The sequence below is a fragment of the Ixodes scapularis genome, unplaced genomic scaffold (assembly GCF_016920785.2).
Source record: "Ixodes scapularis isolate PalLabHiFi unplaced genomic scaffold, ASM1692078v2 PGA_scaffold5__190_contigs__length_132052651, whole genome shotgun sequence".
NCBI classification, from domain to species: Eukaryota; Metazoa; Arthropoda; class Arachnida; order Ixodida; family Ixodidae; genus Ixodes; species Ixodes scapularis.
Window position 1 is genome coordinate 36,001,394 of NW_024609880.1, and position 24,647 is coordinate 36,026,040.

The 24,647-nt window shown below is 44.2% G+C and overlaps 1 protein-coding gene and 1 pseudogene across 1 annotated transcript in view; one reads left to right on the forward strand and one right to left on the reverse strand.

Moving 5' to 3' along the window:
• LOC120840001 overlaps positions 1–16,628 on the forward strand; it is a 207,431-nt pseudogene extending 190,803 nt beyond the window's left edge.
• Positions 16,629–19,442: 2,814 nt separating this feature from the next.
• The window catches only part of LOC8037860 (retinol dehydrogenase 12), a 31,218-nt gene continuing 26,013 nt past the window's right edge, over positions 19,443–24,647 (reverse strand). The window contains exon 6 of the mRNA XM_040205992.3: positions 19,443–19,676. Within this exon, the coding sequence (XP_040061926.3) occupies positions 19,464–19,676 (213 nt within the window). The 3' untranslated portion in view covers positions 19,443–19,463. The remainder of the gene's footprint in view (positions 19,677–24,647) is intronic.

Genomic DNA, 24,647 nt, shown 5'->3' on the forward strand with positions numbered 1-24,647 from the left:
TTTTGCTGGCAGTGACACGCTCTGGCAGAACCCTGGGGTCTAGGGTTAAACCCCACCCCTTGCCGCTTATACTGGACGAATAATGTACCGGCGTGCGGTTTTGTATCACAACTGCGTTATTGCCGTTAAAGGCTCTAGGCCACCAGTCATTCTGACCTGGTTAAATTTGTTTATCTACAGCGTAAAAATATGTCGTCATACCCTGGCTGACTGGACTCGCGCTGTCTAGACATCAAACACCTAATTCGTTTTTTTTTTTTTTTTGCACGCATAAGAAGCACCGATGTGATTAGGATGTGATTAGGGGACATATCTAACCTGAAAATATCTTGAAGAATGCGACCGAATTAAGGCGCTTGGCCCGATCTATCAATGTAACGCAGGACTGCGTGTTCTCTAGCAAACGTCACTGTCCAAAACGGAAGCTGATTTTGAAACGTCTCTTTTCAGTACCTGTATTGGTCAACCGAGCAACATGATCCTGCATATCGTTGTCCTGTCGACGGTCCTGAGTTTTGGTCTTTCCGTCGACTCTGGGTCTCTCCTGTTGGCCTTAGCGAAGGCGCAGCAGCACGTGAGAGAGCTGTCGGCAATTGTGGCAAATATCAGAGGTACGAAAAATGCAAACTGAACGAACCTAATGTTGGCCATCTTGAGTTCGTGCCAAACACCACAAACATGTCTGGGTTATAATCCTATTGGACCGAGGTCGTGATCGGAACACACACAGGCTTGTCTATGCCATAAAGAAAGTGCCGATATAAAAGTATCCTTCAAAGCTGTGATTCGAGTCTTTCGGGTCTATTAACATGACTTAACTTGCGATGCGCCCGTAACAGTGCTAAGGATAATAGTAATATTTTATTCAGTTTATTTTTTAATAAATAAAACAACTGTGAAGGGTCATATCTGATCAAAATATAGTATGTATTCATAAATAATCGCGAAATCTCAGAAGTATGCATTTAGACATTCTTATTAATTTGAAATCCTAAACCTCAAGTTTTAAATTAAAATAGCTAACACAATATATATATATATATATAGTAAAAACCAAGAACAATGATTTTCTTATTTTCAAGTAGTATAAAGTATCGGTCTTTCCAAGGTAAGACCGTTTAAACACTGAATAATTATTTACAAAAAAAAAGGCTGTTCATCTGCCTTATGCCCCCTCGGCAGTGGCGGCCAAGGTGTCCCGGGCCCCTGGTACCAGGCGTCCCAGTCAAGTAGGGAGGGGGGGGGGGGGGTGCACCCTCTAGCGGATCCGCCCCCCCCCCCCCCCCCGCTCTACTGGTTGCGATCTCGAGGAGTGGACGGGGGAAGGGGGGGGGGGGGGCTGCAAAAGACCTAAGGGCTCCGTGTGCAGGATGGCTTAGCTACGCCACTGCCCTGCAGCTGAAGAACGAGTACATAGAAGCGACACAATGTAAATTTCAAATTTACTTTGTCGTTCTTGTTTTTTTTTCACTGAAATGTATTGCCTTTTATTTTGCTCTCTATCCTAAATACAGTTGTGTGTATATTTATGCCGCCGGAAGTTATTCAGCCTCAATAGGCGCCTCATGTTTCAGCTTTAGATGAGAAATATAGCCAGTGCAGTACGACTGCTAGCCTGGGGTCTTTGACGTGCATCACGCAGTGGTGATACACGACCGCACGCAGGTACGGCGCTCATCCAGATCGAAATGGACAGAAAGGAGTTGAACCAATCCGCTCCGAGTTCTGCAGCGCGAGCCTTCACTCCACGTGCTCTTTACCCCCAAAGCATAATAAGCTCACAGGAAAGTTAACGTCGTCTGACACTTAGCGCATCCTCTTCGGTACTGTGTTGAAGGGATATTGACACGGGGCACGCTTTTTGTGGAGGAATGCGCGGGACGTCAGCGGTCGGCGGACCCAGCGGGACTCCCTCCCCGACTCGAGTGTTCACACGACCGCGGCGAGCCGAGAGCGATGTCAGGGTTGTAAGACGCATTTATCGGCCGCACTCTCGACAACAGGGCTCGTGCGTGCTGACGAGAGTAGAAAAATTGAAGGCGAACATGAAACAGCGATACGCTAATATTACATGCAGAAAACAACGAACTGCTTCCTGCTAAAAGAACGATGCCTCTTGAATCGGTGGATGCAACCACAGAAGGTGTGGACTCAAAACCCAGTCGTATGAGGAGTGGCACGAGGACGGCATGGGTGGCCATCGCAGGCTCCTTCGGGTGCCTCGGGCCACATACGCAACAGCCTAGGCCACAACAAGTTAGGCGATCCCAATGCCACCGCCGGTATCTCGCTGAGCCTAATCTGTAAAGTTGCCAGACACGCCAATAAAATACCGCCAATTGCAAAGAGGCCTCCCGCGTCAAGGCGCGGACGGTCTGTGCAGCCCGAGCAAAAGCTCCCCCATTCCAATGGGATGGCTACGTCAGAGCGGCTCCGGAAAAAGGCGGAATGTTGTTACCACGTGATGCGCATCCCGGGGATCAAAGGGGGCCTTTCTCCCCCGTAGATATGCACACAAAAAGAGAAACAAATCCGGATGTCTAGTATGATTTTTAAAATCCCTTTCACGCAATTTCGCTTGCTTACGATCGAGTTCTTGTGATCTCTTAGAAATAGAGAACTCTGAGAGCCTGCATTACAGAGAGTGTCCAACTGCTCGATAGGGGTCACCTGGTTAACGGGACGCCTTTGCAATAAAGGCCCGTTCACACACTTGCAACCGAGTACGAGTGAGAGAGACGGGACCTGTTGAAACCTCTTAAAATTTCTTAGGACGAGAGAACACAATGGCACGCCGGCGCCATCTATGAGATTACCCTGGAACTGCATTTCACAACAGCGAAGGTTTTGGGGGATTTTTGAGGTCAAAGGTGCGTAATACCTATGAGAAAGGCTCGTTCATGACGTTGACAAAAGGTTTTCGAGCAAAGAAAGAAAGGATAATGTGCCAGAACAATAGAAAATATGCCGGACCACCAAGTTTACACTGCTACCCAATAGATGACGCCAGTTTGTGCTCTCGTCGTAAGAGATATTAAGAGGTTCCAAGGCACTCGTACAGTGGCTTAAAGGGGGTAGTGTGATTATCGCGTAGCCTTCACCATGCATCGGGAACGGCCACTCCTTGGAAGACGATGTAGGTGGCGCTTCAATCCGCAGCTCCGTTGGGTGCCTCAATCGGCCGGCAGATAGAGCCACCTTAACACGCTTCATAACTAATCATAATACATCAAAAGCAATTATTTGTTCCCAGTGAACTTCCAACGACATGATTTGTGTTTGAAGGTGAATAAAAAATGTGAAACTAGCAGACGACAGTGTAGTCGACAGCTGCGAATCGGCCGGAGCTGGCTGGAGCCAAGCTGACCAAGCGGCCAAGCCGGAGCCATAGCCGGAACGACGGTGCTGCAAGCGCCAGCGCCACCCGCGGCCGTCTTCCAACGCTGTGCCGCTTCTCCGGTTTCGTTCGTTACACTACCCCCTTTAAAGGGATACTACAACGAAATTTCGGCGCTCATTTTTTGGTCTATATGTGTTCAAAAAAGCAGTATCACATGGAATGTACCAATATCTTGTTAAAAAAGTCTCGAAAAGGAATTTTAAAACGAATTAAACGATTAGCAAAGAGCACCTGGCGGATGTCGCTAACGCCTCGTTTGTAATGCTCGTCTAGGAACCTTGACAGCTAGTGACGGAGGTTGTCTCGTCTCCGGCCACGGCGAGAGAAGGGGGGAAGGAGGAACACCCCTGTCCCCGAGAGTCCCTTTTTGTGTGTCGCAGAAGTCGCTATTGTCCCCCTACAAGATTATAGAAGATTAACCCGTCACTCAAAATTCGTACAAAAGCATCCGCTTCGGTGGCTGGAACGACTAGGCCATCTTTTCGACGTCAGCCTCGCCGTAGCTTTGCTCGTCTTGAGACGACCTACGTCACGATTGCGTTGGATGTCACGTGCTCTAAGCTGGGCCTTCTCCGAGCGCTTGCCAGAGTGGGCCGTTTATAAAGAAAAATACAGCCACCAGGGTCAAAATACAAACGTGCGATTGTCATTTACGGATATTGTGGATCATATTCAACCTATTTTTGAACACGACGGGAATATTTCAAATTTCGTTGAAGTATCCCTTTAAGCCACTGTAGCACTCGGTTCTAAGAGGTCGCAAGTGCGTGAACAGGCCTTGAGGAGGTGACGAAGGCATTGATCGTCTGCAAACGTCTTCGCTCTCCAGCCTTCTTTCCTCCTCACCCCGCGGAAGCGCAGCGCATGCGCACTTGCGACCAATCCCCGCACGAGGCTTCCGCCAACAAAGGGAAAATGAAGCGATTCTGTGTTTGAGTAAAAACACATAAATCGTCTTCATTTGGCCTCCAAAATCAAGAATATCAAGATTTTTTTTTTTTTTTTTTTTTGTAAACGGAGTTTGTAGAAAGTCATTTTTTAAGTACCGCCGAAGCCCGTCCTTTTCTGAGCGTTACGTCAGGAAAGGATTTTTCAGAATATCCGTTCTCGCGCACCTTCAGCGCCTATCGAAGTATAGGCACGCGCACTCTTGCTATTTTGATAAGGGTAAAAGCAGGACGTCACGACTGGTGTCAGTGTGGTGGAATATACCTGGTAAGTTTGCAATTGCACGCGCTACCCACACGACCCTTAGCGAAAACTAATACGTTTGAAATATACCACATTCTAATTTGAGTGTACTTGAAATACAATTCATAATTGTAAGTACACGAAAAATATACCGAAAATATAAACTTCTTTTTTTGTTACTTAGTACTAAAATATACTTCTAAAAATCATTTTAAAATACCTTTACTTAAACTACATTTGAAGTTCCCTTCATGCGTTTTGAAATATGTAAATACTAAATTAATAGGCACAAAATACCTTTCACATATATTTCTTGAAATATTTATTTAATTCATGCAAAATATACTCCAACCCTAAAAAAATGGAGCAAGCAAGAATACGTGCAGAATACTCTTAAAATACCTGAAAATCGTAAATACTGTTGTGTTATACTCTAAGTACCTTTTGACTGCAATACTTTGGTAGTTTGACTTAAACTACCAAGATATTTAAAAGCTCCCCTTCTGAAGTTCACTTCAAGCAGATATGGAGTACACTGAAGCGCCTAAATACATTTGATTAGTTTGGCAATTGAATTGCGCAGCATCGCACTGATAAATCAGCCCAGTTTATGTTATTGTTTCATTTTTTCTATCAAGAACACACCTGATCAGCTCCTTGCACACCAATCACAAACGGGGTTCGGGAACTACAACCACAACATTTGCTGATGCTGGAAAGCTTCAGCAGGTGCTGTGAACAGAGACGTTTGGCGTGGTTTTGTTAGCACAATGTTAGTTCACTGAACGCGTATACTCACCATTGTACGTGATGCGAATAGTGACTTTAATACAGTGACATGCATTAACTACCATATTAAATAGTCAACTACTAAAAAGGAAAGGCAAAACAACTACTGTAAAATATTTATTTTTCGCGGGCTCAATATTTCGCGATTTAGGTCAAAGTTGGAGTTTTGGAATAATTCGCAAATTCTAATTTTCGCGACGCGCTGGGATCGCAATATAGATTTTTATGTTTTTACATTTTGCCGAAATTGTTCACGGGACCTACTTTCGGAATTGTAGGCGATTCGCCAACTTTGCGAGAATTAGGTCCTCACGAAAATAAAGTCGTTTACAGTATTTTAAAGTGAAGAAACTGCCTTGATTCGCTTCGCCCTGAGTGGTGCTACGCAGAGAAGCAATAACATGTATTTTATGAGCTGTTTGTGTGGATATTGTTTTAGGGACTGTGCCGAATTGTTATTAGTTGTACCAATGCCTTTTAGTAAGAGATATCGTCCACGAACTTCAAAACACTGTTTCCCCCTTGACAGACTCCCGAGGAGAAGATCGAATACTTGTAACCTTAATAAGCGCAGAGTTTTTGAGTTTTTTTTTTCTTTCCGCGTTTAATTACATCTACGGGGAAAACGAACGTGATATTCAGATTCACGGGATCAAAATACTCTAAAATTCACCTCTAATATATATATATATATATATATATATTATTTATTTATTTTTTAATACTCTTTTTTGTTTGAACTTTACGTGATCAGAGAAACGAGAGTGAGCGCGACGGAAACCGGCCAATTCTCTATCGACTTTTTTCGGGAGGAAAGAAAAAAAATTTCAAGCCACAAATTATGTTTTGGGCACTTGGGCTTTCATAGGTCACGTTAAAATATAATCTTCGGCGAGCAGAAATACCCTGTCAGTGTCCCTTTAAGAAACTTTATACAAACTAAGCCTATTTTCGACCGAAGACTTGCTGTATTTATATTGCTCATTCCAGAGAACGCCATTCCCCGAGACTGCTGCGATCTTCAAAGGGCCGGTCAAAACACGAGCGGAGTCTACACCATTTTCGTGAGTGGCGGCACCACGGGTCGCCCGGTGTACTGCGACATGAATACCGAAGGAGGCGGTTGGACAGTAAGCGATATAGTCCTGTTGTTTTCCTCTCCCTTCCCTTTTTTTACGGGGTATCTGGAAGTTTCATAATCGTAACATTTTTTTTTTCTTAAATCGAAAGAACTAAAAAAAATAATAGTCTACTCTTCGTTTTTCGATGTCTTTCCCTCTCAATAACACAGTTGATTTGCACAATCTAAAAGATTAGACTTTTGACGGGCTGTATTGTTCTCGATGCCAAATTATAGGATACAGGTATATCGTCACAAGTAAAACGCACAGATAGATGTAAAACTTCAAAATAAACGGGTATTTATGCGAGCCTTCGCTGACAACTAACTCTAAGGCTGGAACACACTCTTGCGACTGCTTACTGCCGGAGAAGCTAAAATCCGGTATTAGGTTAATTGCAACTGGTTACGACGGTCGTAAGTCTCTAAACCAACATTTAGTCACTGAGAGCCTCAGAAATGCAGGGCATGGCATTTAATGTTCATACTTCTTGCTTTGTGATTGGTTCCTGTGAGTTTTTATCTGCTAATACCGCATTCTTATTGGCTGCGAAGCGATGACTAGATGTTCCAAATTCGCTACGCCTGCTCTTTTCTTTTTAAGTTATTCGTGTCTATAAATGCAAACCTTACATTCTAACACGGACTGCCTCGAAGCAATGCCTTGTCAATGGGTTGTATACACGTGGTACTACGTTCAAGAAAAGTTCTGTACAAAGTCCGTGGACCAGGACACACGATCGCAGCCTATAGAATGAACTAGAACGTTCCCAAAGAGCAGATTAGTATGCGAAGAAGGACAGCGCCGAACCGGTGGTAGCTAAAATAACCGAGGCCCGCGAATTACTCTCTTTTCCTTTATGGAACGTCATCGTGTAGTCTGACTGCACCAAATGAAGAATTGAACGCAAGCCTGATGCCGAGACACCTTCGACGCGTTGATGGGACACCAGGCATGGCAGAACGCCGACGCATGCACTCCCGTCCAACCCGTGTCTTCGCTCCATCTCGCTGTGATGACGTCACAGTTCTAGTGCACAGACTTTGACCATGGTGGAGTTGGTCACGCGGGGTTTCGATCTATTTCCTCCGCGTGACAGCTGTGTGCGTGGGCAGGCTCCTCCACGCGCGGGGCCGTATTAGTACCGTGAAGAGATTTGCACTCCTGAGAAACCGGAAGAAAGCAAACGAGGGAAGAGGTAAACGCCACGAGTTCTCGAGGGCGAAATTCTATAAACGTTTCCGTTATTCTATTAAACTTTTTTTTTTTCATCTTGGATTTTTAAAGAAATACAAAATTTGTCTTGGAGCTAGGGTAAAAGGCGACAACAGAGTTTCGACTGACTAGAGCTCCTAGCAGGCGATGTCTGTTGGACGCTTGTTAGGGGCATTGCGCCATCAACCAAAGCCCAAACGTTGGTCTACAATGCACTAGTACGGAGGGTTCTCGAAATCGCTTCACTTGAAATCACCGGAGTCGCATCAGACGTTTCGCTGAGGCTTGGCTTCTTTGTGGCTTGAAGGCCAGGTCTCTGACGGCTGACAGAGGCCTGGCGGTCGTGGTGAGATGCTTTTCTCGGCGTCAAAATTGTCGTATTTTTTGTTTGTTTTTCTATGCCCAGTTCTGAGGAAGAATAAGTTCTTACCTATCCCACACTCGTGTGAAAAAGAGTGACTTGCGCGGGCGGCAGAGGTTATGGGCGCTGCCATAACCGACCTTCAGTTTTTGTTCCCTGTTATTCCGTTCGCTCCACTTCATCATTACCACAGCAGGGCAGGTTATTGCCATTTTAAGTGTTACTGATTCCTTCTCCCTAGCATAGGCCCTTGTAGAGGCTCGTCAACGTCCGCTTCAGTGGCTCGGCATATCTCGGTAAGAAAAGAGAAGGTCGGCTATGGCGGCTCAATCTGGTGCGTGCTGAAAGCGTCTATATTTAAAGCGCTAATACTGTTTGGGATCGGTCAGTTACTTACATAATCTCGCTTCTTTGAATCTTCTTTTTTTTTTTTTGTTATAGAAGAATGATTGTGTATCTCACCTTACATACCAGCATTACGAAAGCGAAGTTTGAGTATGATATAATATGCGATGATTTTCTCTCCACTTTAGCGTGAAAGCTTTTTTTTTTTTCTTTTTTTTTTTTTGGAAGTTGTACATTTTGCAGACATTTCAAAATCTACTTTTTGTTCTGGAGTTAATACATTTTTTTTTGTAGAGCATGGATTAATGAAAGCGAGCTTTTCTTGCCTTCTGCATCCTCACCCAAAGTTTATAGACCAGCAAATGTCTTAATTGGTTTCATCTAGTGCGCACGCATAAAATAAAAATAAACGCAAACACTGGCAAGATGAAGGAAGCAACTTCAACTGCTGTCCTTATTGAAGAGCCATCCCACTTGGAGAACTTTGCTTCCTCTGACATGTCACAAAGGTCACACATCCTCTTAGACTTTTTTTGTTTTTCTTTCTCTTCATCAGTTTTATTGATTTGCCTTGGAATCATACGATTCCATTCTGCGTCGCTCGGCGTCTGAAACAAGGAGTCTTTCTCTTTGCCTGTGCTGCAAGCCTGTAGCCCACGTTGCACCCCGGCACAAAACAGCACCGTGCCGTCTTTTCCTTCGTCTTACTTGACATCGTTGGGAGTACCTTGTCTATTAGGCACAGCTAGCAGTCACGCAATTTTGTAACGCTTCACACACTGCCCAAAACAAGAGGAAATAGTTCCATCAACACGCCCCAAGCCAGCCTCGCTAAACGCTCCTGGCCCCGCTGTGTCTCGCTGCGCCACCCCAGGCCCCTGCGGCAGAATTTGACTACTCGACACTCACCTGCTAGGGTGGTGTCGATGCGGTCGGCGCACCTCGCAGTTGTAGTGCACCCTAACCCCGACATCCCCAATTTTTTTTTTTTTTTTTTGTGACGTTAAATATTGATATTCACAGAAACTGAATCTGTGGGATCAAATAACTCCCACAAACACACTCCCGAATTTGAAGAAAAATAAACAACAAAAACACGGAACCCTAATTATATTATACCTACTGCAGATGTGCATGCAAGGGGTAATTCGCCCAACAAATGTGATATAATATATCAGCTTCTAAAAATAAATTGCAGCAACCAGGGGTCTTATTATGTATATATAAATATATTATGTTCATATGGATAGAGTAAAACAAAAATATTAGAATTTCAGTAACTTTTGCTACAATAAAGGTCATTGGTTGTTTGCTGGAGGCCCGTGCACGGGAAACAAACAGTTAGGTCAAAGCATTACTTTGAATTGTTTTTAAATGTGGCAGAAGACTTCGTGGGCGTCGACAAATAATATTCCAGCAATTTTCAAGAAGTTCCCCAAGCAGTTTTATTAAGAATCGTTTACGCAGTACAAGACGCTGCAAAAAGCTCACGCATTTTAACGACAATGCAGCGATTTCGGGAACTCTTTTTCTTATGCTATGTGCCGAAGTTCCCCTACGCGCACAGCAGAAACTTATCAAGTTCCTACCCCCCCCCCCACCCTGTTCGATGGATGATCCTGCATCTACCCAGAGTTGCCTACGAACTGCAGTAAAATTATTCCTATTACTTTTTGGGCGCAGGTACGTTTTATGCTCCGGGGGTCAGATATGATATTCATTATCGCAGCTTCTAATCTTAGGCGCTCGAGCACAAGTGGCGCAATTGAGAAGGAACCGGAATTGAGCAGCTGTGCCCTGGTTTGAATTGAAGAAGGAAACAGGTTCAATTTCAAAACTTCAGTCACCTTCAAAGCTGCTATCTCAGAGAGAAAGAAAAACTGCCCTGCGGGCTGTTGCACTGAGCATGATAAAAGATCATGTTCAGCGCAATAGCGCAGGCAGTTCAATCGTTGAGCTCCCACCCAGATTGCGGCGATCCCCCTGCCCTCAATTAATTTGCGGCAAATTAGACGCTCCTGACTTCTTTGAGTGTAGGGTCAAGCGTCGTGGTAAAGCCATTCACGTGCACTTGTTTTACTCAACCAATTGTTTACCTACACTGCTTCTCTCTAGGTGATTCAGAACAGAGGACAGTTCGGTAATAACGTGTTCTACTTTTATCGCAATTGGACGGAGTATGCCCGAGGTTTCGGGGAACCTGGGAAGGAGTACTGGATTGGTGAGTTTGCTTTTCGCAATCACGCACGGGTTTCACGTGGCGATATGCTTCTTTCGCGATTATTCACAGCTGGATCCGCATCGTTTCGTCGAAACGCCTTTCGTGGAAACACGGTGCGTGGACAACGTTTCATCGACACAGGCTTTATGGATACGCGTTTCGTCGACAGTGTGAAGTTTCGTGGAAACTCGTTTTATGGGCACATGCTCCTGGGACGTTTCGACAGCAACGTATTTTTGTACAAAGTGGATTGGATTGGATTAAATTACCGCCTTCATTTCGTTCGCTGGAAGCATACGAGAACTAAAGCGGACTCACCCGAACGACTGTGATGAAAAAAAAAAAAAAAAAGTCGCGAGCATAAATTTTAGGTTTTCAAATAGACCGTGCGACGCGCGGTCTATTTGCTTCGCTCCGCTTGAAAAAACATTCAAGTAATCTCAAACCCAAGCTTGCATAGGTCCCACCGGAACCGCCAAGGGTTTGGCAAGCTATAGGCAACCATCCGGATGCCGGCTACAGAGGCGATGTGTGCGAAAAGAAGCTTTCGGCGAAACGTTGCAAGGTGTCCCAATAAAATGAACGCAGATCATTGAAATCGATGATGATTTCGATGAAACGAACTGTCGATGAAACGTCGCAGTATCGACGAAGCGATCTCTCGATAAACGTCGTTCGACAAAACAATTGCCACCGTTCTCAGTTAAAGTAAGATCAAAATTCCTTGCAAAAGGCGCGTTCAAAAAGTTTTTCCTTCTGTAATTGAGAAAACTCCCTCCTTGAAATGCGCATGGCTTTACAGTAATAAAAATAAATATCCCTATTCGATTTAAATGTGTTCTTGAATTACCGAACCATGCTTCCTGAAACCTAAACCTGTGACTTACGCACTGTCATGGGGTTTCCTAATCCAAACGTTTTGTTTTTTAATGGGTCTAATGCGCTGAAAAAAAAAAATCTTGGAGGAGACTTAAGCTTCGCTTTTAAAAGTGGAACGCGATAGAGCTATCGGTTCCAATTCGCAAAGCCTCTTTATATAAACCTGAGCTTGTTCCCAAGCCATGCAAGCGTGTGTGCGTGGCCTAGTCGGTGGCTCCACCTGTCACGTCATGTCACATGACGTCACGTGAGACGTCATGTCACGTGACGCGTGACGTCACACGTGGATGGGACGTCATGACCTTATCGATTCACTAAATTTAGCGAAAACTTTGCACAAAATTTGTCGGGAAAATCTTGTGCTAAATTTCGCGGGAAAATGTTCAGCCAAAGTTCGCGGGAAATTTTTACGCAAAATTTGTCGGGAAAAGTGTCTGCTAAATTTTTTCCCGCCAAATTTAGCGGGTCGATAGGGTCATGCCGTCACAGTCACGCGTCAAACGTGGCCGCGCGCGTTGCATTATGGGACTTTTTGGTCCCACCGAGACCGACGGCTGATATTCTGCTACACGAGCTCTTCAACGCTATTGCGTTAAAAATCGATGTACGTGGCCGTCACTTTAACCGCGGCATGAAACGTTTTCAAGCATCTTCAGACAATGCACGGCTTACGGGGAACCGGACTAGGAGTTTTATCCTAATATTGATTGTGTTATTTGATGCATACCGCCAGGAACACTCTGTAGCTGCTTTCGAATACTTTAAATATTCGCAACGATGGCGCTGGTTGGTTTTGTATATCCCCAGAAAAATGTACATCCTTGTTAGTGTGACGTTTTGCGTCACACTATCATTGGATAGCTTCTGTATTACTATAGTCAATGATAGATTAAGAACACAGAATAGGCTCTGCCTCCAGTGCGACCTTCCTGACTTTGCTAACACTTCGTCGTACGCGCAGTCAAAGCCCGGCGGAACACGGCAATTCTCCTTCTCGGTTCCTAACCTGTCACCGACTATAAACGGCTATCAAAATGCACTGTTTATGACACTCACGTCTTGGTAAATTATCAGGTTTTAAAACTACCTTCACTTACTTGGTACGCAATTAATATTCTATATGTTGCGGGTAAACAAGCCGATGCAGTAATTGAAAATAGGATATCTGCCAATTTTACAAAAGCATAGGTCGCTGTTTGTTGTTGCTGTTTTTTCCCCGTCGGTGCGTTTTATAAAACGGTTCGGCTATGCGCATATTTTTTCTCTAATCTTGGACATGAACTGCGTAAATTTTCCATGGCGGTTATACTTCAAATTGGATTATTTGACGAGAATATTAAAACTTGCTTTGCCCTCGCCTATTTCTCGGTCATTATATGAATACCCGGGCTTTTTAAAGCAGGTTCGCCCAGCCGACTCTACAAATATACGGGGTTACTCATAAAAAGGTGCGACTTATATACCAATATTTTTTATGAGACAACCGTCTATACGTAAGTGCGACTTATAACCCGGAAAATACGGTGTGTATTTTATTTAAAAGTAATAAACGTAAGAAGTACTCGTTTGAGGTCTTCTTTTTTTCTTTTTACTTTGTTAGTTGGTTTTTATTAGGTCGATTTGCTTTGGTTCCTTATGACGGTGACCGTGTTGCCAGAACCGAAATCTTTCTGTTTATTCGATATTTTTTTTACCACAGGAAACAATGCCCTCCACGCGTTGACGTCTGAAGGCCGAAACCAGACGCTCCGGATTGAACTTAGGAACGGAACCGGAGAAACCTTTGTAGCACACTACAGTGCTTTCAAGGTGGCCAGCGAAAGCAACTTCTATAAATTGAACGTCAGCGGCTATTCAGGACCGGCAGGTACGACTTCGCTAAATGCTGTTGATTTCGTGACGATAGCACCTCCCGAAATTGTGTTCTTTTTAATGATGATCCAAAGCACTTGGCAGACAGAGCCAATTGCTGCAATAAACCGGGTGGACTTGGCTAATGTAGGAAATAAAAAAAATGAAAGCCGTTTACAACTCCCTGTAACGCCGAATTAGAGCGCAGCTCTTGAGGAGGAGGAGGAGGGAAGGGTACTGAAGGGGGGGTCATGTGACCTCGGGGGGTCACGAGATCTCGGGGGTCACGACCTTGACGATCCGATGACGTCATCAGTGACGTCACTGATTACGTCATCAGTGATGATGACGATGACGGGATGCCAATGACGTCATCAGTGACGTCAGTGATGACTATGCGGATGCCAATGACGTCATCAGTGATGCCGATGCGGATGCCGATGACGTCATCAGTGATGTCACTGATGACGTCATCAGTAATGATGACAATTACGATGCGAATGCCAATGACGTCACCAGGTTGCATGCAACCTGGATTGCATGCAACAGGTTGCATAAAACTCGTCACAAGTCAAGTGCATGCAACAGGTTGCATGCAACCTGTTGCATGCAACTTTTGAAGGAACCCGAGGTCCTCCCGAAGGAACCCGAGGTCCTCCCGAGGTCCTCCCGAAGGAACCCGAGGTCCTCCCGAAGTCCTACCGAAAGAACCCGAAATCCTTCGGGAGGACCTCGGGTCCCTTCGGAAAAATTTACCCATAATGCACCGCGCGGTTACGCCGACGGCGACGGCGACGGCGACGCCGCTCAAGCCGGAAACGGGCGCCTAAGAGCTGCGCTCTAAAACGAGTTTAAACCTAAAAAAAAGGTCTGCGCTGTGGCACCGTGTATGGTGATACATGAAGCCGAGTGCCACAGCACGTTTTTCGTTGTTGTAATTTTCACATGTGCTCATCCCCGTCATTCTCCGAGTCCCCCCCCCCCCCCCCCCCCCCTTTTTTTTCCTGTGGATTTGAGCGATTGACTCTCCCGAGTGCTTTACGGGAAAGTAGACGTTCCAGATTGCTTAAAGTGTACGCGTATAAGGACTATTCACTGGCGGCGTACTGTGCGCAACTGCAAGTGTGCGCAACTGCTTAGCACGTGCTGGCGGCGAGCTTCCAGAGTTCTTCTGTAAAAAGCATTCCTCACCATCAAGAAGATTACCGGTCTTAGCAGCCTACTAATGTGAGCTCATTCTGAGCGTGCATACTAAACAGCGCCCTCAAATATGGCGTCGTGTGTGTGTGTGTGTGTGGGGGGGGGGGGGGGGGGGAGGATAGGAGAGGTATTCGCCGGACGCCAAATTTCAGGCATATGGTTAGAGCGCTTGCTCAGAACAACCTCACATTTGTGGGCTACTAAGACCGGCAGTTTTGATGGTGTGGAATGCAAGTTGCAAAAGAACTCTGGAGGGTCGCCGTCAGCCACGTGCTCAGCAGTTTCGCACACAGCTATGGCCGCCAGTGAATGCTCTCTATATATAGTCACTGGCCGCTTAAACACGCAGGGCGTGGCTTATCATGATTACATTTTCGGTCCTTGGTTTGTCCTTTTGCGTTCTTATGTTCGAGGTCCACCAGAGCGACGAACAAAAACAGCAAATACCGACAAGCCTCAAACGCGTGCAGCATGCACGCGAAGGTATACTTTTCGGCATGCTTGTAATCGCTGGGTGCTCGTGAAGTAATAACGAGTGGATTCAAGCCTGCCAAACAACGTCCCTTACTGAGGTTCTTTTACTGCGAATCTGTATACGACTCGCAAGTGGGATTTTTTTTGTGTCCGTCGACAGAAAACTTACGCGCGAACCTTATCACCTTTCGCGCATGCCTTACTATTTGTAATGTGGTTTTGACACTTGTTTCAATAAGAAAACCAGAAAACAAATGTCAAAACCACGCGAGAGCTTATAAGGCGCGCACGAACGATGATAACGCTTAGCGCTCCCCGCATGCGTTTCTCGGTAATGATTGGGGTTGCATAAGCTGCCGCGGAAATGGCAGTGTACGAAGTTTTTCATATATAGAAATGTTTTGGCACAGTGCATTTACTTTTCTTTCCTAGATCATTTGGTATAGACCCTTTTGCTGCTTACAAACATGAACTGCCGCTTGAGTGCCGAGCGACTTCCGATCGCACCGTCTTTGTAAGTGTGTTGAGCCATGCTTATGTCACCAATGCTAGAAAGCGTAAACGCTACACTGACAACAAAGTTGGAGATTTAACGAGGGCATCCGGCTGTACAATATTACACCTTGGAGAAGACAAGCTGGTTTATAAGAATACTCGAAACATTTTAACATATCTCGCACTCCTTCGTTATTTTGGTGTACACCTGGAGAATCGGTGGTTAAATGTTTCATCTACATGTGACGCAGCGGTGTTAAGATGTCCTTTGTTAATCGTTTTTATAATGGGGAAGTTCTCTGGGACGTTAAGGACTGGAACACCACCTGGTGACTTTTGCCATTAAAAGGGTTTTTAGTGCAGTGGGCCATCGTTGCAGATAATTCCACAGACTCGCTGTTCAACCGCGTTCACAGCGTGGATTGAAGCCCAAACGTTTTGTATGACTAATGAAACAGCCCCGCCATAAAAGCGAGAAACACACCTTAGACCATTTCAGACTGCATTTTGTATGATGCATAAAAAGCGTGAGCGCGCCTTAAGACTCCCTGGTATCTACTCATTAAAGGTCTGAGACAATCATCATTCGTGGTCACTCCCGCTGTTATCTCCTGGATGCAGGCACGTGCGCCTGGTCTACAACCTGTCTTCCCTTCTATTGACAGGGTCGGACTCCTTCAGCTACGCGGATGGTGCGAACTTCAGCACATTCGACCAGGACCACGATTCTTACGGCGATAACTGCGCGGAGAAGTTTCGAGGAGGCTGGTGGTACACTAGCTGCCATCACAGCAACTTAAACGGCCTCAACCTAAACGGGCGGCACCCCAGCTACGCCGACGGCATCGACTGGTCGCAGCTTTATGAAGTGACGGGACTGCATCATTACTCGTACCCCGAAGTGCAAATGAAGATCAGGAAGGTTGGGTTTTCGCCGGGAGAGCCCTTGTTGCCCGACCCCATCATCGAGAGATCCGAAACTGCAGGGGTTAGTGAATTATGACCAAATCAAATTAACTGGGAGGCTGGAAGTTGACGCTCTAACAGTCTCGATACGATCATATAAAGAAGTCACGTTGCCTGCTAGTCATGTTGAATAGAACGACTAGTGTTTGCAGGTTGTCAATGTTTTCAAATTATGTCTATTGTTTGCTTTTTTTATACTTTTAGTACTTTTTTACAATGCACGTTTCTTTAATTTTACCAGATGTCATAATGTTTTGTAATGTACACTGCTCTCTAATATCACAAATTGTGCACTGTAAAAAATTGCTTAGTGAGGATGTGTAATTCAGTCATGTTTTATGACTACATGTTTTAAATCCCACGAATGCACAGCCGGGCCCCGTATACAGATGTTCTACGCTTAAGCGGGCCAGTGGCTTCCTATTTGTATTTTTGCCTGAATAAACCTTATCCTTATCGTTATTTATATTATGCTAATTGCGAGGCATCGCAAAACCTGAATTTGTTACTTCCAAAGAGCAACACCTAAATTATTTTTTTGTTCGAAGCTTCGTCGTGAATCGAACGGATTTCGGCCAAATAACTGAGCGCGTCTTTGTAACTCCGGTTGTGCTGTACCTTACAACTTTGCGACAAAGTTATACATAGAAATGTCGCCCACTTTTGTCGACTGGTGCGGTGAACCTTTGATCTTACAACAAAGTTCGACGTAGTTCGACTTGTGGACAGAGTGCGCGGAACGTTTCAATTTTGAGAAACAAATAACGCATCAAGTGCCGTATTTTTCGAGCTGTAGTCCGCGGACGATACATCTTTAAAAGTTGAAAGTTTGGGCTATGTGGACTATCTCCGCGCGCGGACTATAAGGGATTTTTTTTTTCAATACCGTTGATTGCGACGAGAGGAGACGAATTTCGTTAATGAGAGTATGTTAATTATGATTTACGCATATTATAGGCTTCTTTGGGATCTAAGAAAGCAGACATTTTGTTAAGGTGTGCCGTCCACGAGAAGATTTTTGTATGGGCTAAGCATCAGGTGCGGAATAGGTACCGAATGCCGACTATTTAAGCAAAAACATTTATTTTGACCCCAAATTTGTCTTTGCGGACTATACACCGGGTGCGCACTTTAGTCCGGAAACCAGGGTAGTTTATTTAATATTTTACAAAGATGAATACCAATGCTTGTACAACATCAAAGCAAAATTATGTACTTTGCATGCTTTAGTTTGTTTATTAATGTGAAACCATAAAACAATATACTCGACAAATAGTGGAATTTTTGTCCTATTGGGGGTGTAAGCTGGTTTTCAAATTTCGGCGCATACGTTCGATAGTCGAACTTCAGTTCAACCATGGTCGAATTTCGTGTTAGAATCTGGAAAAGTCCAACTTGGTTGAACACGACAGTTTAAAAAACGCAGAACGTGGTGGGCCCCGCGCCTCTCCTTATTGTTCAACCGCCAATGGGAACGGAGCTTTAGTTGTTAAGAACGTCGAAGGAACATTACGTAATAAGCCGCACCCTGCCTCTCTTAAGCTGATTAGAGCCGTAACTCAATCACTGTAAACTGGTATTAGAAAACAGTTGTAGCATGTCATTACTGCATCTTAACAAATCTCAAATCCCAGCTTCACATTTACACCACGACATCTCTAGTCTAGAAGGGTTCAACACCTTGGCGTTCTCAACGCAGACACACCACAATTTTCTACCGTTGGAAATCACGTGTACTCTAAGAATAGTTTGCCCTAAAAACTCCGAGTACACTGTTCACGGCAGCGTGTCACTACTCCGTTAAATAGGACACTTCCGCCTTCAAATGTTATTGATTTTTATTAGCTATGGTGAGCGTAAGTTTGTCTGCTTCTTTCACAGTGGGTAGACCTCGAGGCATCTCGAGGAATCAGATCTACCCATTATCCTTCCAATCAAAGCCAATCACAGCTTGGCGTCGTTTTGTCCTCAGCGCAACTTTCGCGCAAGAGGCAGACGACTTGCTCTCCGCGTACTCTGTTTCACTTCAAGTCCGACCGCAGCCAAGGTTACAATTCGTTGTAGCCAATCAAGCAACGCCAAAAGTGCAACATCACGGCGCTTGTTTTCTTTATAGATTTGCCATCAGCGGCTAAACGAATCACGCATAAAAAAAAAATCTCAAAATCGAGGCGCATGTACTGTGCGTCAATGTTTTACATTCTAAGAAATGCCTGAGCGTCTACTTACCCGCAAAACACTCGAAGAGCCAATCACTGCCATCTGCAAACACATCTCAGCAAATGATGAGGCGGAACATCTGTTGAGTCCAAAAATTAAGTCTGCGCTGTGGCATTACGCAATGCAAGCATGACGCTTCGCATTGCCTAATGCCACAGCGCAGACTTAATTTCTAGGTCTAAACGGATGTTCCGCCTCATCATTCGCTGAGCTGAATTCCTAGATCGCAGAGAATGGCTCTTTGAGTGTTTTGCGGTTAAGTAGACGCGCAGGCATTTCTTAGAGTGTAGTCGGCGACACCTAACGCACAAAGACGATGAGCGCAGTGACTACGCGCAGCGCAAGTCCGTCTGCTTATCTTAACGTCAGAACGACGTTGAGCTCTGATTCTCTCTGATGGAGGGAGATAGTGGGTAGACCTAAAGGCAGCTTGCTTTGAGGTCTACCCACTATCATTCAATCAGAACCAATCAGAGCTCGGCGTCTTTCTGACGTCACCACAACCCCTGAAAATGAAGCGGACAAACTTGCGCTCCGCATACCATTCTAGCGTTCCTTGGTTAGCACCCTAGGACTTGTAGCGTCGGCTGCAGTCGGACATAAAGTGAAACGGAGTATACGGAAATGATTATATCACTGCAGAGTTTTTAAAAGGGTTTATAACTCGACTGTCTATGGTCTGAGTATACATCTGACTGATCCAGGAATCGTTCGCTTTGGAATCGTCCTTCATTTTTATTTGTCATTCAAAATTTGTTTATTCACTACCGAGTCTTCGAGATGAGTCAGCTTCACGGACGTCTCGAAGAGTTCCCGATTCCGCTCGGCGTTGCGAGCCCTCCAGTTGATCCAGGCTTTCCGGCAATCGGAGAAGTAGTAACCAGTCTCACCGCTGAGTTTGGGATCAACAGCCAAGTAGATAGACGTTTGAGCTCCTTCTTTTGCAGTCTGAAAAGATCGTGAGTTCATTAGGTGTCGTTAAAGTCAAAGTCAAAGTTTTTTATTAATATTATGGCAAAAATGGGAGTTGGTACAGCCATGCCCCGTTAATACAAACCCCGTTAATATGGTCACACCGCTCTATAGAAATCATATTCAGGAACGAACTGGGTCATTGCATACATCTTTGCGACGTAGGACTCGTTCTTATCCCAACGGTAGGTGTTCATATTAACGAGACAGCACTTGTAATATCGAGTGCTATAAACTACTTTATTTTCGCGGGCTACATATATCACGAACATTACAAGATGTTGGTTCCGAAAGTATTTTGTGGTCCCAAATTTTACTGAATAAGAGTGGTGTTATCACAGGGAAGGGGTCGGCAACCGGCGGTCCGCAGGCCGCATGCGGCTAGCCGAAAAATAATATAAGGCCCCTGGCACGCCACCAAAAATGCCCCCCCCCCCCGCCCCCAAACAGAAGGACAAAAGGTATGTTTAGTTGAAAACCCTTTATAACCGGCCGCATTAACTCTCAACAAGTTCAAGAGCTTTGCCAGATATAATTCGCTGATCATGCCGATCCCCAAACGGGCAATACGCTGAATAATGCATGTGTAGCGAGCGACTTTGTTTAGTTTTCCGCTGGCTTCAATGAATTAAAGTTTTCAAATTTACGAAGTCCTGCAGCGAACCTGATCGAAGTGTTCACTACACCGCGTATAGTATATCAGCGAACATACTTTTTCAAGAAGAAGACTGATGTAAAACGTAGTTCTAGCAAATTACAGATCAGCGCCACCAAGATGATTTACGACTCTGTGTTACAAGTTTAAATGTGAATGTTTGCATCCTGTTAAGCAATATTGAACACCTAAAATCTTAGTGCGAGGGGACGCGAGCAATTTTATGTAACGTGTGCCTGAATCAAGATATTACCTTTTTACATCACTTTTAGTCAGACTTGTACATACTTCAACTACTCTACTCAAGTTACTGTAGTTTCGTAACTTTCTATTACTTTTTGAGTAGTTTAGTAAGTTTCAATTTCATTTTTATTTCGGTAATTAGTACTTTACTTTAATTGCTTTTTCTGAGTAACCTCTACTCAAGTTACAAATTACTTTCGAATTCTAGTGGTAAATTTGCGTATCAACAAACATTCCTGCACTAAAAGGGAAAAGATCTTGGAAGATCAGTTGATATTGGCAAAGAAGGGAAAGCATGTGGCGTGGGCAGGAGTTGGAGGATCCGGAACCCTCTAAAATCTGCACGAATCCCCCACTGCAACAACCCTGCTACGAGGCACGGGGAGCGGGCAGACATATCGCAACTGAGGCCGAACAACTGTAGGATTTGCGCCGAAGACTGGAGTTTCTTTGTGTCCCGAAGCTCGAGGACACTTGACGCATTTGAAGGAAGGGTTTGTCCACGCTTCTCCCCAGTCTATGAACTCTCGCCCACTACAGGAAGTGTACACACTGAATCCTCACTCAAAGGAGGCAACAAAATGCAGCACCCGCTCTAAAGCTCATCCGGTGCTCCCGTAGTTTGTGCTCTACTTCAAGAATCGCGTGCTAAAGGGGAACGCAAAGGTGACCTCAACGCGTTGACTTTCCACCATAAACTAAAAATGTCCAGGTCTTCCAAGATTCGCAGATCGTATGAGAAAACTTAGTAATTTGTCCAGCATTTTTACGTAACAAAATTAATAAACAAGCAGTGTTGGGAAGTAGTTTAAGTACATGGTACTTAAAGTACCGCTTCAGGTAGGTTTAGAAAACATGAGCTTTATTTAAAGTACATTCTCTGAGCGTGTACTTGCCTTTTTCTAAAATATTTTTTTCTGGCACTTTCTGAGGTACGTACAACTCCAGACTTCAAAATACATTCCCCGAATTTGAAAACAAAAAATGGCATATCGTCATGCAAAAACGCGCCATCGTTTTTCGAGATGTCATCTGGTCGTTTCTCTGAGTGAAGTAATGGCAGCTATAAGACCGATAAAAAATAAGTGTCTTATAAGTTGACTGTGTTGAATAGTTCGTCCTATGGCGAAGTGACTTTATCCAATATTTGCCACCATTTCCCAAAAACTGATGCACCTTTGATTACCCCTGGAATAACGCATATTAGTTAAAAAAAACTGTATAGGGGATGAAAGGGCATCATGAAAGATTGTGTTAAATACTTGTAATTTACATTGCAAGTACATTGTATTTATAGAACTTTCCTTTAAGTACTTTGCACCAGGTGTACTTACTACTATACTTGAAATACATAACCTCTTATTAACTTTCTACTTTACTTCAAATACTTTTGGATTTACTTTACGCAAAACTGTAAACAGGCAAACACTGTCTGCAAAATTAAGCAGAGGCAGTGCTAAACCTGAAAGTATAAATGATACATCCACATTACGTAATGGACCAAAAAAAAAACAATTATGCAAGCAGAAGCAGAACCAGCTATTAAGGCATTTCTGTAAAAAAACAAGCCGATTTATTTCTGGCTAGCAGAATTTCGCAAACAGACCAAACTCTATGTACTTTCACGTTACCAGAAAAAATATAAAAGTATCTTCAAAAGGAATTCGCTACTTTTTTTACGGTAGTTAGTAATGCACTCAATTATCAGCTTTCCATTTTAAGAATTTCTACTCTACTCAAACTAATTATGAGGACTATACTAAGTAACTTAACTTAATTACTTTTTTGAGTAACTTGTACACCCGCCAGCAATATGAAGGTGAACATTTTACCTGGTTTCTTGCCTGCTTTACGGCTCCCTAAAGCTATATTAAATCTCAACGTCTCAAATGGCACGTAGCTTTGGGTCTAAACTTTGCGTTCTATCCCTCTTCAGGAACAGAGCTTGTTCCAAAACTTGCAGGAGCGTCAAAAACAAGAAAAGGGCTGTTCACTTCATGTCGCTCACGGGTGTACATGTCTGCTTTTAGTATGTGAGAGTATTTTTCATTTTTATCTTAAATTTTTGCAAAATGAACACCCCCCCCCCCTCTCTCTCCGTTCTCCGTCCGGCCCCCTCCGCCTCTGCTTTATGGTGATTTGGCCTCCTGCAACAAAAAGTTGCCCACCCCTGTGACAGGGTAATATATTCGCATGATAAATTGTTCACGATATATCTGAAGTCGCAAAATTTGCGAAACTTAAGCCATCTAGGGTATATTCAGGTGGGTGACACAAAGTTTTCAGAAATAAAAACATCTGTATAAGGCACCTAGCTGGAATGTTATAGTGCGCTAGCTATTTAATAAAGGAAATGTGGAACACGAACACGAATTTGTAAATCATTTCGTGGAACACGAAATGATTTACAAATTCCAAAAAGAAGGAAGAGAAAGCAAAAAGAAAAATAAAAGCCTCGATTTTTAAAACCTTCGTTGAAACATGATCTAGTCTCAAAATAATAGTAACAATCAAATGTAAATAAAAAAACACATTAAACATCTTACCATCAGCAAAAAAAAAACATTAGCAGTAGCGGAATAGGTGACGGGAATTCATTTAAGAATGCGACAGTACAAAAATATAACTAGCATTGAAGCCAAAAAATGTAGAAAAACAAGATACTAAAATAGCCGTGCAGCATGATCATGACAAGATAAAGAAATTGGCTCCTAAGGTGTTGATCGTGGAGTTTTTCGATTATTAACCGCTACGAATGGTTGCATCCATCTCACACCTTTCGTGTCTACTCGCTGTGATGCCACAGCATGAGTAGACGTTGATTACTACCAAGAGAACTATAATTACATAATTTCCAATTATAAGGGGGCTTTGCAAAACGCCGTTTCCTTTCCGCCATGAACGTTGTCATAATGGTATTTCCTATTTCTTTGCATGGGAGGAATTATTTTATTATCGGCGTCGTTTCCGTTGTTGAGAACATTAAGAAGCAATAGGCTGTGTGGCCGAATCGTGGAACATTTCCCATATTTTTTAATAAAACCTATCACTTAGAGACAAAAAAAAACTTAATTTGAACGCATGTCAATTATAAAAATATATATTTACTAAACATTTTGTGTGTGTGTTCAAAATAGGTATTTCTTTGTTGATTTCAGCTTAGTTGATGGAGAATATCCCACGATCGGTATACACAGAATTGGAGTGGCTTCCGTCGACGACGAAAAAATAGATGTACGATTCAAGACGTATTTGTGTCACGTAAACTCTGGCATGCTCCGTTACGTTTTTGTCAGTCCTCCTGGCGCATCTGTCGGGGCCATTTCAATCAAGCGGCGGTTGTCTTGAGTACTAATAATGTCAGGACTATGACACAGTACAGCATCTCCTGATGCTCATTTCTGTTTCCGACTATTTTGACTGGCGCAGTCAATCGCAACGCAAAACAAATCGAGCGAGCTGCAAAACAATGCATCGCCGCATTAAAAAAACACGACGAAGGTTCGTTAATATGCATTCAAAGAGTTAGGGTAGGGTGCAAGCACGTCAAGTGAGACCGCCCTATAAATACAGTGTACTAGAATACGGGGTAGTGCTGGGACCGGTGCGGCTCGCGTAAGGCATGCGGTGTAGATCGCTATAGGTGTCGACACCAACGCATCGGCAGTAGAGTCAATATGGTTACAGTTGCAGTATGGTGCTGGTTGTGCGCGTGCACCATGTGCACGCGCACGTGTTGTGGCACATGCGGACTGCAGCAACTTTCTGCTGCCCTGTCGACTGCAGCGCCGCAATTGTTGTCTACACGCGCAGCCTCATCAGTTTCCATCGATATCTATAAGTAACACAACGCTGCTCACGTTCTCTTCTTCCGCCGCATTATGATGCCATGTCGCCCCAGTTCAACGGTTTTGTCGCCAAAAATCGGTGGCACGGCAGAAAAGACGGCGTCGGTGAGGTGCCGCGAAAATCCTGATTGTTCAATAAGAAGATGACGTCGCAGCCACATGACCTCGCGCGAGTTTAAACAACCCACAACGATCACGTGA